General features: G+C 35.7%; 1 protein-coding gene and 2 long non-coding RNA genes across 14 annotated transcripts in view; 2 read left to right on the top strand and 1 right to left on the bottom strand.

Annotated features, from left to right (window-relative positions):
- SYNRG (synergin, gamma) overlaps positions 1-14112 on the bottom strand; it is a 56604-nt gene that overhangs the window by 32949 nt on the left and 9543 nt on the right. For 5 of the 12 annotated variants that reach the window (XM_014531349.1, XM_014531358.1, XM_005858522.2 and 2 more), the window contains 8 exons: positions 12320-12526; positions 11155-11388; positions 10180-10257; positions 8091-8287; positions 7232-7465; positions 5537-5670; positions 658-773; positions 114-176 (listed from right to left, as the gene is read on the bottom strand). In XM_014531349.1, coding sequence (XP_014386835.1) covers positions 114-176; positions 658-773; positions 5537-5670; positions 7232-7465; positions 8091-8287; positions 10180-10257; positions 11155-11388; positions 12320-12526 — 1263 coding nt within the window. Of the gene's footprint in view, positions 1-113; positions 177-657; positions 774-5536; positions 5671-7231; positions 7466-8090; positions 8288-10179; positions 10258-11154; positions 11389-12226; positions 12527-14112 lie in introns of all 12 variants that reach the window. The other 7 variants (XM_005858527.2, XM_005858529.2, XM_014531394.1 and 4 more) reach the window with 3 other exon arrangements.
- Positions 5590-13764, top strand: LOC106724358. Its single transcript, XR_001360124.1, has 3 exons — positions 5590-5674; positions 11971-11976; positions 13753-13764. It is a non-coding gene; the product is annotated as an uncharacterized LOC106724358 (long non-coding RNA).
- On the top strand, positions 8297-9393 carry LOC106724360. The gene is made up of 2 exons (XR_001360125.1): positions 8297-8528; positions 9103-9393. It is a non-coding gene; the product is annotated as an uncharacterized LOC106724360 (long non-coding RNA).

Below are 14112 nucleotides of genomic sequence, written 5' to 3'. Positions count from 1 at the left end.
TCCCTTCCTCTCTGTAAAAAAATCAATAAAAAATATTAAAAAAAAAAAGAACGTTCAAAGATCTTTTATTAGAAATTGAAACAATTTATTCATTTAAGGAATCCAAAACTTACCTGAAGATTTACTCTCTGCTGTCTGTTCAAGTTCTCTGAAAGCACTGTATTTATCACCAGACTCTATGATTAAAAAGACAGAAACTCAAGTAGGTTAGCAACCTTGAGATCACAACTCAAGAAAATAAGGCAGATTGGGTTAGCCAAACATACTTAACACGTGGTATAGGCGTTTTACACATTTACCATAAAAAGCCACCACTAAGGCTCGGCCAGCGTGGCTCAGTGGTTGAGCATCGACCTATGAACCAGGAGGCCATAGTTCGATTCCTGATCAGGGCACATGCCTGGGTTGCGGGCTCAATCTCTTGTGTGTGGGGGTGGCGGCGGGGGGGCGGGGGGTGTGCTCGGGAGACAGCCGGTCAATGATTGTTTCTCATCACTGGTGTTTCTCTCTCTCTCTCTCTCTCTCTCTCTCTCTCTCTCTCAATCTCTCCCCCCCCTTCCTCTCTGAAATCAATAAAATATATATATTTTTAAAAAGGCCACCACTATAAACAAAGATTTACATTCACAGGTTTATGAATTCACAAACTATTTTTACCTCCAAATGGGACAGTATTTTCAGAGGACTTGTCAGCTGCAATCCCTTTAAACACAGCATATTTATCCATTGAAGCTGATGCTTTAGTTCCAGAAAGTGGTATCAACAAAGGGGCACTGAAAGGGAAAAAATACTGCTTAATGACTAGAACACTAAATCCTTTCCTTCTCCAGTAGGAGCTTAGAATTAAAATGGCAAGTAGGTACCTAACTAAAACACATGGCTCCCTGCTTTAAAAGTTAAAAATATAGATATGCTACAAATGATTAAAAACATCCTTCTTGAAAAAATATATTGAAACAACACCCAACCAATAATTTTCCTCTTGATTATTTTTGGATCCACACTGACCATCTAATCACATCTTTAAGCCATAAAAACAACTGGAATGGCACTGGAAATAGATTATCATAGAATGACGACCTACTGCAATTTTAACTTTTAGGTCCATAAAAGTGAATTGCTCCAAATAAGTATACCCAATATTTTAAAGTAAATTATGGGAATCTTAATATTAATTATTCTCCAAAATGTAGAGGTGGAATCCTATATAATAAAGAGGTAATATGCAAATTAACCCTCATGCCCTCACAAGATGGCTGCCTAAGACCAGGCCAGCAGGGGGGTAGTGAGGGACGACCAAACAACTAAACAGCAGGCCGCGTGGGGTGACCAGGCCAGCGGGGGCGGGGGGCACTTGGGGGCGACCAGCCAGCAAGGGGGGCAGTTAGGGGAAATCAGGCTGGCACGCAGAGGCAGTGAAGGGCAATCAGGCCAGCGGGAGGGGCAGTGAGGGGTGACCAGGCAGGCAGGCAGGTGAGCGATTAGGAGCCAGTGGTCCACAATTGTGAGAAGGATGTCCAACTGCTGGTTTAGGCCCTATTGGCAGTCGGACATCCCCCAAGGGGTCCTGGATTGTTGAGGGTGCAGGCTGGGCTGAGGGGACCGCCCCCCATGCACGAATTTCGTGCACTGGGCCTCTAGTAGTTGAGATAAAAATATATTTATGAAATGCTGTTCAAGCCAAGATGTAAATTGTTCCTCTTTTGATCATGCTGCTGCTTCCTGGCGTTGCTTACTGACAGCAGTTTACACATCTGATAGCAGCGATAGAGTTATTTGCATTTTTTGCTAGGATAACATCAGCAGTTCCAGTAGCTATCTTTGTAGTAAAACAACAATCACTTCAAAATTAGATAAAGATACTTTTGCCTGTGGACACATTTCTCCCTGGATGGAAAAATAGTGTAACGAGTAGTATCTATGTGGGCAATTCTTGGACCAGTTTAACACATACTAGAAAAGCACTGCTTTCTTTTCCCCCTCTTATCAAACACAGGCAGCTCCCAGGAAGAACAACCTTTACATATGAATGATTATATTCCACCACTAGTTTGTGTCACTCAATAACACACTGCAAGTTATATAAATGGATTTCTATTGAGTTCTCTGCCCTGGAGCAAAAACCTTTCCACAGTCATTTAAATCTTCTTATCAGTGGCCTCCAAGCAAAGTAAGAAACCCAGCTCTTGCACACACACATTAATGGGGATCCACAGTGCTTTAGGGCTTAGTGCTATAAAATATTATAATTTCACATTCACTACCAAACAGCTGCTACATATTTGATCTTGATAAATAGGTCATCAGCTATATGTTATAGGTGAGTTTTTAAAAATTCCATAAGTAATTAAACTACAACTCATTGAACAGAATGTTACACAGGAATAAAGGTAAATTAATGCCTTAGGAATAAAACACAAAGTTGAATGCTCTATTAGTTTTTCATGACCTGTAACTTTAGCTATGGTCTTTTAAAGTCTTCTATTAAATGTGACAGTTAATTAATATTATTACTTTAAAATTTATTTTCAGAATTAGAAAAAAAAATAGTGAGGATCTTCAGGATAATGAAGTACTGCTGACTGAACTAAACAAAATAAAATTCCATTTATGCTTTACAATCACTCCAATATGGCTGTGGTAGATGATTTTACTTATTTGCTCACCCTGCTAAATACACCCATTTAAAAAGCAAAATAAAACTAAGCAACTCATAACCTCTACACCTTAATCTTATTCTAGCATCAGTGCCCTATATTTGTCTTGTTTATTATACTAGGCTCCCCAGTGCCTGACAGACACAAAGCTTTTTCTGAATGGATAAATGAATGATGTTGCTGTCTTCCAGATTCCCTTTCACACCAGCTTCAGGATCATTTCTCCTTTGACTTTGACATCCAGTTCAACATGGAGTCCAACCAATTACTCAGATACACACTTTTCAGTATCTGGAACTCTAAACCAGAGTACCTCTCATCATCTCACAACAGGATTATCATGGCAGCTGAATTAATCCCACACACAGCAGCAAAAATCACTTTCATCATGCCACTTCTTAGTTCTAAAATGTTTTACAGATTATGCCATAAATCATGTCATCCCACAGTTGGTGCAGCCCTTAACTAATGTCATTCCCTCCCCTGCTGTTCCCCCACTAACAATACTCTCCACTCCAGCCTACTTCTAACACTTTCCTTTCCTTTTTATGTTCTCTGACAAAAAAAAAAAAAAAAAATGCCCATTTTCTGCTTAAAAATACCACCCAAAGTGGTCTCACCTAGGCTTAGCTATTCATATTGTGATTTAACAAATATTCTTTAAGAATAAACTCACCATATGGAATACAGATTATCATAAACTAGGGAGTTCATTATATATGCACACACACACATTTAAGGACTAATTCTAAGACAGTTTTATCAGTTAATATAAATACCCAGATAAAACTAGGCTTCTTGAGAGCAACAACTGTGTTTTTTGCTTCTTTATTATCTCTAGTGCTTACCCTAATGTCTAGCATATAGCAGATGATAAGTAAATGTTTCTGAATGAATAAGTAAACAACGATCATGGATTCTTAGACATGAGCAAAATGTTTTCATGCAAGGAAAGTCAAATCAGAACTGAATAAGAAAAATCTGCAAAGAATGGCTGTGTATGAAAGTCAACTATGATGTGGAGATAATGCCACACAAAACTGCTAATACCCCACATATCTCAGGTCTAGCCACCATCTTAAAACTTTCTACACCCCAATTTTAATTTCATCTAATGAGAGGTTTTTTCTCCCAGAGGAATGAACCACCAATTTGATAGACTTTAGTCTATGACTTTCACATTACAATATAATATAATCATCCATCAAACCTTAATAAACTACAAATCATAGTCTAAGTATTATATATGTAGACATGAAATATTGTCTTCAGGTACTTACAGCCTATTGAAGGAAACAGTCAGGTAACCCAGTAATTATAATTAGGGCACAGATATCATAAGGTACACCTTGACAGGGGAGACAGAGAGGCTCTTAACTCATCTTGGTAGCAGTGATTAATCCAAAAAGGTTAGTAAAAATTTCCTATATTAAATCAATTTCTGAAATGGAATTAGAATTAACGATGGAAATAATTTCAGATTAAAGGAAATGGAATGTAAAAGGTCAGAAGCTGGAAAGAGCATGGGGAATCTGAAGTCATGTTGGCATGGCTGCAGTATGAGCTGTGGGGAAACGGCAGTAGTTGAGAGTAGGCATGAGCAAGATCACACATGCCCTTTTCCATGACAAGGGGAGCTGACAAAGTTGATAGTGGTAAAGGAGAGAGGAGGGAGCCAAAAATAAATAACATGTTTCTGATTTGGTGACTGAATATGGTGACATGAGTTACCAAAGAAGAAAATGATGAGTTAACAATTTTTTATTTAGCTTTATCTAGGAAAACAATAAATTTAATTTTATGCAGATGCTTTGAGATGCCTTGGGTCATTCAGGTATGTTTCAGATAGCAGTAGAACACTTTGTTCAAAGGAAGAGAAATGAGAAAGAAATATTATTCTGTGTCTATCAGGTTAATAACACATATGCTGGTGTAGTGGGCTTGGAAATCCTAGTCCTTTGCAGTCACAACCCTCATATATTTTTTCCTATATGTCATTTACATGTGTTAGATATATTCCTAAAATCAGAATAATTCTTCCCCTAATTTGTAATTATAATGCCTATTATCTCTCAGTTCTTGTTACAGTGCATATGCAATAAATGTTGACTAAGAGATAATCAATTAAAAGGGAAAAGATGAATGGAATTGCACAAATAGAAACATAAGAGAAATGGAATATGTATCCTGACAAAAACAAGTGTCAAAAAAAAACCCTGAAGAAATTCATACTGCTTAATCAAATTCTGGTATGTTCCACTCTGTGGAAGAAGTATCTAAATACTTTTTCAAAATGTTGGAATGGTGTTGAGAACATACTGAATCAGTTACTGTACCTAAAAGTTAAGCTAGCACATAAAACATTAGAGATATGTTTGTGCAATTGTCTCTATGCAAACAAAGAGAAATGCGAAGGCTTAACAGTCATTAATTTCAACTTAAGTATGAGACGTGAATAATCATATTTAATCTTCTGAATTATGATTTCTATAGAAAATCAACATTATATTTATTGCAAAAATATCAAATGATGTGCTCCAGGCTAAAAAACTTTTCAGCAGTTGAAGACCTGGTCATAACACAAGAACATGAAGTCCTCACTGCACAGATGCACTCAGCTATAATAAATCAGGTTTAGCACAGGCAAATAAAATATAGCCAAGCAGGTGTGTGCCAGGAAGAAATGGTAGGGGATGAAGTTTAATGTGGACAATGCGGACAAAAGTTTGAAGAGTAAAACTATGAATAAGGAGAGATTAATCAGAAAAACCATGAGAGTGAAGAGTCTTAATTCTCTTACTTACACTTAGGTTTCTCATTGTGGATGTCTCTTTCTCAACTATTAAATACAATGTTAACTATAATCAACTCTTTTGTACCTGTTTCCATGCTGGGAATTATTTGATTTTGAAGAAGCAGGCAACTCTTGGAAATCACTGAAAGAGTCATCAAGGGATCCTGACTTAGAAGCATCTTGAAAATCTTGGAAGTCGTCTTCTTCTGGTTTTACCACCTAGGTTTATGAGGACATTTAAAGAGAGAGCATTAAACTGGTAAAATAGTAAATAACAAATCTCCAAATGTCAATCTCAAAGACTATCTTTTTAATCTGTGCATTCAGTTACAACTACCTAATTTTAGAAGAACACCCTTCAGATACAACATCAACTCCAGTGCTTAAGGGAGGAATCTTGTCTAAAAAATTAGATACTCTAATGTACAAGTCGTAAAAGACTGATTTAAAAAGATAAACTATATAAATTTTTAAAATATATTTTTATTGATTTCAGAGAGGAAGGGAAGGAGAGATAGAAACATCGATGAAAGAGAATCATTGATCGGCTGCCTCCTGCACGCCCCCTACTGGGGATCAAGACCGAAACCCAAGAACATGCCCTTGACTGGAATCAAACCTGGGATCATTCAGTCCACAGGCCAACGCTCTATCCACTGAGCCAAACCAGCTATATAATTTTTAAACAGCTAAATCACTTAACAGATTACTAAGAACCTGTCATCTTTAAAAAACATTCTGTACGTGTTTGTAAATTTTAAAAAGTGATATAAGCTTATTATAAACAGTTCATTTGCTTTATAAAAAATGAACTTATATTCTTCACTTTAAAAAATGTAATTGTATGAAATGGACATCTTTTCAATGCAGTACATACAGTTCTATCTTAATTAATTTTAATGATCAAACAGTTTACCACTGTATGAATGAACCAAAATTTATGTAACCTTTCTTTTCCTGAGGGACATTTAGCCATTTCTAATTTTTTATGCTAACAATGTTATAACAAATATCATTTTTGTATCTGTGCTAATTTGAGTTACTCTTTCTGTGAGATAGATTCCTAACAGCAAGACTGTGTAGGTCAGAAGATACAGACATTTAGAAACTTGGGAGCTATTAACAAACCCACATGCCAAAAAGACTGTATCAATAGTCCCTTTTCCCTACATTTAAAAAAATATTTTATTGATTTTTTACAGAGAGGAAGGGAGAGGGATAGAGAGTTAGAAACATCAATGAGAGAGAAACATTGATCAGCTGCCTCCTGCACACCCCCTACTGGGGATGTGCCCGCAACCAAGGTACATGCCCCTGACCAGAATTGAACCTGGGACCCTTCAGTCCGCAGGCCGACGCTCTATTCACTGAGCCAAACCAGTTAGGGCTTTCCCCTACATTTTTACTTATACTAAATATTGTTTTTAAATTTCTTACTAATCTGAGAAATGAAAAATAAACTGAATTATTTTAATTTCAGGTTTAACAGCCTAAGAATTTAGTTAACTTTATTAGGCTTGAGGTTTAAAATGTATATGGTATAAAAAAAAAAGTATATGGTATAAAGAACTATAAACTTTTAGCCAAAATTCAAGTATCTTAAGGCTTAACGAATTGCTTCATGTTTTTTAAATAATGATAACTTAAATTTTGTATTGTTTTGTTTAATCTTCACCTCCAGAGTCCATCATAATCCATCAATCCTCTCTGCATCTCTGGAAAAAAACATTGCCCAGATTCCTTTCAGAGGTTATTGGGAATATGCAGTTTCTCCATTTACCTGATTTGCAGGGTAAGTTGGCATGAAGCCACTGGAAGCCTGGGCTGGCCCAACAAGGTTAATGCCCATGACTGGCTGCCCAAGGTTGAGGGGCATGGAGCCTGCAGGACCTGAAGGCATTCCAGTTGGCTGACTCACTGCAGTAGGCAAAGTCATAGGAAAGCCACTTAAAGTTGGAACAGGAGCCGCTGGAAACTGGTTTAAAGCATCAGGACTCATGGCAGGAACACCCCTCTACACAGGAAGAAAATGAAAACATTTTAGCGGATTATAAACCACATACAACCTAAATCTGGCAAAGACAGACCAAAATGTAAAATCTGTAGCATTGGTATGATTCCACTCCTAACTCTCCCAAAACTCATGAATTTGATACAAGAAAATAAATTATAAGGTTAATGCAAATCTAATATTTAGCAAAGAAATGGCCAACATGTATCAATTCTGACATTTTCACTCTCTGACAAGTCTGGTTAGTTTACTATAATCAAATCAGGATTAGATATGTTATAAATGGCTTTGTAATATAAGAGAAATTACTATCAGATGGAAACTACTTTATATCTAAGGAATTTTAAACAAGCACTTCAAAGGACAGAGAGAAACTTCATCTATTATTAACTTTCAAGTTCAAAAGAGAGATAGGTCAGAAGATGTTAATATATTAAATAGTTTTTAAACAAAGGAATATTTTTCTAGTATGTGCTTCATATAAACTATACATTTTTTGAAGTACTATATCTTGAAAATAATTTAAATTTTAATGTACAAAGAATGCTACGAGGTTGTAATCACAAAGGATTCATATTCTTCCAATTTATATTGAAAAATTATTTGATCTAACTTAAACAATGTCTACCTGTGTTACTGCTATCATGGCGAGAACAGTATAAAGTTCTTCTTTAGTAAGTTTGCCAGGTGTAGTTCGATTAGCTAAGGCCCATATCTGTCCAAGAGTTTCCCTGGGAAGTCCAGATGACATCAGAATGGGATAAAGTTTTGCAGTATCTATTCCAGTTGGAGTCATGGTGGTTTCTAAGATTTTCTTATAGACATCTATTAAAGGAAAGACCAGATTACAAACGTAAATATATTACCACTGATTGATCTTTTTTGTTGTCAATGTAGCTTATAGGAGACTCATCTTAAGTCAAACTGCTTTAATAGAACTAAAGCCATGTCAGGGTTTGAACCGCTGTAAAGATATTCAAGTGGAAATATCCAGCAGATAATTAAGGTCTGGTGCTTAGAAGAGAGGTTGGAGCTTGGTCCTAAAGATGAAGATTTGGGACTAAGGGTAAGAAAATGTCTTATAATTTAGTAGAAGGTAATAACAACAATAAATGGAGGTGGACTTTAAAAGAGAAGTTGTAGAATAATGATGGTGGGAATAGTTTGAAAACAGCGGTTGGAAGGGGGAATTATACCAATACCACCTTTTCCCTGTCCCGATGAATTAGAGGCAGTGAGAAAAAACATCAATGGGTAAGGTGCTATGGAATATAGCCGTCAGAGAAAAATACAGTTTTAGTTAAGGCAAGGAAGCAGAAAAAAGAAAGGGACTATTTGGGGACATTTCCACAATAAAACAGGGTTTCCAAAGGACAAAGTGAGAAAGGCTGTTTGAGAAAGGGTTGACATAAAACATACAGGATACCAATATTGCATGGGACATACTTACCGTATACTAAATAATTCTTTACTGTTTATTTGAAATTCAAATTTAACTGGATGTTCTGTATGCCTATTTGCTAAATCTGGCAACCCTCGTTGGAGGAGTTTTGGGGGATGAAAGTGGATAGGGCTAAGGTAGATAGGGAAAAATGTTTAAAGCAAAAATTTTACATCTATGATTTAACTATGGGTTGCAGATTAATAGCCCAGCCATGACAACACATACTTTGGCTAAGAAATTATGTGTACATGTATGTTTGGAAGAAGGAGAAAGGAAGAAAACAAGCTGGCAGAAAATGGATGTAACTCCAAAATATACCAAGTCCAAATTTTGTTTGTTTGTTTGGCTTGAAGACGGAGAGGAAAAGATGCAAACTGTCTAATGGGCAGGTGGAAGAAAACCTATTGTTTTTATGTACAACTAAAGTACCATTTGGTTTGGGAAATTAGCCTTTCAATTTGTGATTATGATGTAAAAAGAAGTTCAGCTATCAGGATCTTGCATGAGTTTTATTTAATCAAGTGTATAACAACTTCAATCTATAACCATTCTACAACACTAAAGATCTGATGAAAGCTACCTTTTAGTTTACAAGGGGTTGGCAAAGTAGAACAAATTTAATAAGTTACAATTTATTAAGCTTGATTAACATTCTGCTATAATAGTCATTATGCACATCAACCATGGCTTAAACAGACCTATTCTTTGTATCAACTGAATAGTATCACAAAATGTGCACTTTAGTAAATTTCTTTTTTGGCTCAACAGTAATAACATTTTAAAGAAAAAAGTAAACATCTTCTAGTGTAGAAAAAGATGCCACTTGGTCTTTTTATTTCAGATACTACCACACGATAAAAATGTCATAGGAATATTTTTTTAAATATAAACTAATCACCAAGAATTCAGAAAATTGCATCACACATATTAGTACTATTCTTTATAGTTATTAATAATCTATAAAATAAATGTTTGATCACTTCTTCTAGAGCATGATAAATCAAAAAGTTTTTAGAATTAAAAGTATATGATGGTCAATAAAACATAAGCAAAACATTTCTCCTTCAGATATATAGTTACTTCATATATAAAGCAGCCTTAAGAAACATTAGATCTATTTAATTTTCTGAAGTCTTTCAGAAAAAAAATAAGAAAAAAGTTACAATTCCTTCTGCATACTTTGTAACCACAACAGTAACTACTTACAGTTACATTTACAACATTTAAAGCAAAATATCCAGATGGGAATCCTGGACAAAGAAGCTTTTATTACCTGGAACCAAACTTTCATTGTAAATCCAAGGAGGCATTCTGGGCTGAACAGGATCTTGTGAGGGAAATACACCTACACCTAGAAGATAAGGAACATTACCTAATCTATATAACAGTCCATGAAGAAGATGGGGGAATCACATAGAGTCATAGTTTTTTTATAAAAAGAGCACAGGCTGGAGACACTAAAAAAAAAAGTCACCAATACAACTAAAATATTTGGTTTCTAAACAACTCCTAACACATTAACTATGTCCTAAAGAGTCTATTGAAAAAGAAACCTAAGATATACCAAATCAATATTCTGAATCATATGAGGCTTGCACCATTTCACGTGTATTACAAATTAAAGGGAAAAAAACACACAAAAATCAGTGGTTTAAATTTTTATATGTTAAAAAAAAAATGTGGTTGCCTAAGCTTTACAGCTTTTTATGTTTCTTTACAAAGCCTGTATTTTTTACCTGAACATGACACTGCTGCCTTAGATGCATAGGATTTTTGTTTATTTTGTCCAGTGAAATACCCTCCAAAAGTTTACCTCCTGGGTTGCCCACATTCTAATTCATCTCTGCAAGCTGAGTTTGTAAAAATTTGACCTTTTAGGGAGCAGTGTGTCTGATTTACTTCATAGAAGCAAAACTATATTCTCATTGGTGACTTTTCCAGTTAAATTTTAACCTTTCAACCTTTATAGAACACCACAAAGTGCAAGAAGGAGAATGAAGAGTTTTTATAAAAGAAATTTCAGGAATGATTCTGATTTAAAATTTTTAAAAGGAGTAACAGTATATTGAAAGAATTCAGAGCAAAATCGTAGGGGTTAATTGGAGAAAGAAATGCATTAAACATATTTTAAGCAAAATTTTGATTAGCAAAATCAAGCAACATTCATTTTAAGATTAATGCTTAAGGTGTTAGCATTTGAGCAGCATTTGGTTAAATAAACTTTTTGCTAAATATTTCATGAGCTCACCACTCTCTTCAATGGGCAGGTTTTGGTCTGAAGTCTTTTTTGCCTCTGCAGTAGTGGTACCACTTACACGTCCATCCACAGCACCCCTGATATTGGCCGTTAAACTAAGATGGTTCTTACTGGAACCTGGGCCTTGGGCTCTGTGCCCAACCTCAGAAGTATTTAATTTAATTTGTTCCTGCTCAGATGTACTTATATCACAAGCTACTAGGAGCTTCTCCTCCAAAGAAGGGCCTAAACAAACAGCATGAAGGATTATTTGTATATAACTGCAAATTTCTAATTTTTTCAATCATTCATTTCCATCCCCAGATTCTTAAGGGAAGATCCTGCCACATACAATGTAAATTTCTAAATAATTCGATCACTACACAATTGTATAGAAATTGAGAGACTTAGATTTTAAATCTACTTTGATTCTCAAGCATTCTCTGAGGCAGCAGATAGAACGGTATAGTGGAAGGAGTAGTACTACCTTGGAAGTCTGGTGACCTACACACGATATGGACACTTCCACTAACCACTGGTGAGACCCCTGGCCAGTAACATCACCTCTGGGTCTGTTTCTCCTCTGTTAAGTGACAAAGTGTGGACTCAGTACATCTCAGCTAAGATCCCTCTCAGCACTACTCTATGTCTCACGCCATGGTGTATAACTGTCCCAACCCCCATTATTTCACAAGTGTTAAAAGATTTGCCCGAGGACAGCAAATGAAGAAACTGAATTAGAGCACTTTCTAAAGCAGCTTTCCCTGGCTCATTACTCTTAAGAAAATGATATTAGTGATTTTCCCAAATAAGAGTAATCTTATGAAGAAATCGGTTTGTTCTTAAAATTCTAAGGTGGTTTAAATAGTGCCTAATTTAAGAGCAAAAGTTTTAAATCACTTTTCTGGAAAGTGAGGCCCCCAGAATTAAAAAATCTAGATTCTTATTTTGACGATTTCAATAGTACTCATATATTCAGGTACATGTTTCTTTGCCAACATCACTGTATTATTCAACTTATATAAAAGAAAGAAATAAGCCTAGATTATCTTAAAAATACTTTCATTAATATGCTAAGAGTTACCTGCTCTCTGTACATTGTATGAGGCTGAAGCAGTAGAGAAATAAGGAATTTGTCCAGGGACACCATGTAAGGCAAAAGACACTGGAATCTGACCTGGAGGGAGAGGCTGTGCTCCAGCCTTCTGTGTATGCAACTGGCCAAGTGGGGTGGTGGGATGGAAAGACTGAAAAGGCTGGGAAGTGGAAGAAGGCCCACATGTGGGAAGTTCAACAGGCCCCTGCATAAAGTCACTGAATTCTTCTTCATCAAGAAAGGCAGGTGATGGGGAGACAGTTTTAGAATGAGATGATGTGGGATAATCTGCAAAATGGAAAATGGTAACGAAACACACAGAAATGAAAATCAAAAGGGAGAAAGAAATTAAGATGTAGTACAATTCCAAAAGAATATACTGAAACATGAATAGTACACATGAACAAGAAATAACATGTAATTAACAGTCAAATGGAATTTTATAATGAATGCAAAACACTTTGATGTCTATTACTACACAATTTTTTTGTTTTTTTAAAAAGAGATTTATAGCTATTTTACATTTGACTCAAAAAGAGAAAAATATAAAAGTTAAAATTTCTTTTCTTCTTTTATTAAGTTAGTACTAATTTTTCCCCGTGACCACTAATAATTTACATCAAAGTGGTGATTACTTTTGAAACTCAAGTGATCTGTTTATCTGGATAATATGCTTTCAAACTAATATATACCAGAAATATGAAAACCCACCAAATGCTGCTGAACACATTTTGGGCAGACATAGACTCTGATTAAAATTCATTATGTCAGTAAGAAACAATGTATGATACATACTTATAATTTTTGAAATAGCAGGTCTAACCCATACATTTTGAATAGTTCACTTTTCAGTAAAGTAACCATGTGAAGGATCCTATATAATAAAAGGCTAATATGCAAATTGACCAAACGGTGGAACAACTGGTCACTATGATGCGCAGTGACCACCAGGGGGAAGACACTCAATGCAGGAGCTGCCCCCTGGTGGTCAGTACGCTCCCACAAGAGGAGCATCGCTCAGCCAGAAGCTGGGCTTCCGCAGCAGAGCTAAGGATGTCCGAATGTCGGCTTAGGCCCACCTAAGCTGACAGTCAGACATCCCCCGAGGGCTCCCAGACTGCAAGAGGGTGCAGGCCGGGCTGAGGGACCCTCCCCCAAGTGTATGAATTTCGTGCACCAGGCCTCTAGTGAAAATTATGACAACAAGAACATTAAACACATTGCCAAGGTGATATTTTCTTGTGAAAAGCCTCAAAATTGGGACACCATAAAGTGCTGAGTCAAACAACTCAACAGTCAATTTAAGAAAGGAAATCTTGATTGAGGACTATATTTTCTTTAGCTCTAAAGAATACTAACATCACTATGGCTTTTTACTGTTAAATGTGAGAATCACTCTTGTAATAAACCTTCTCTAACAGGGACTACGTATATTTAATATGAGGCTCATTAACAATATTATTATTGCCATATTTTTAACTACTTTGAATTGCTTTCACATTTACTGAAGTCAGGACAGTCTTTTTTAATAATGGTTACTGACAATGTGGATTTAAGATCTCAATTTGGGTTCTCAGATCAGTACTGGTGGACAACTTTCCCTTTATCCTGTTCTAAATAGGCACTGTTTTGCTTATCTGATGATAAATGATAATAAAAACAACAAAGAAATACATTAAAGAAACTAAAATTCCATGAGGAGCATTATTAAACCCGTGACTTTTTAAAAAGGGGGCAGGTACAATTTTCAAAGTTTAATCACACTGAATAAAATCCAAACTAGCTCATAAAAAGCAAAATTATTTTAAAATAATGAGAAAGCAATAAACTACTTTATTACATTTGCTTTGAGTGAATGCATTTTACTAATGTTA

Source organism: Myotis brandtii, unplaced genomic scaffold (assembly GCF_000412655.1).
Source record: "Myotis brandtii unplaced genomic scaffold, ASM41265v1 scaffold120, whole genome shotgun sequence".
NCBI classification, from domain to species: Eukaryota; Metazoa; Chordata; class Mammalia; order Chiroptera; family Vespertilionidae; genus Myotis; species Myotis brandtii.
Note: the sequence above shows the minus strand (reverse complement) of the source record. Positions and strands in the feature narration are given on the sequence as shown.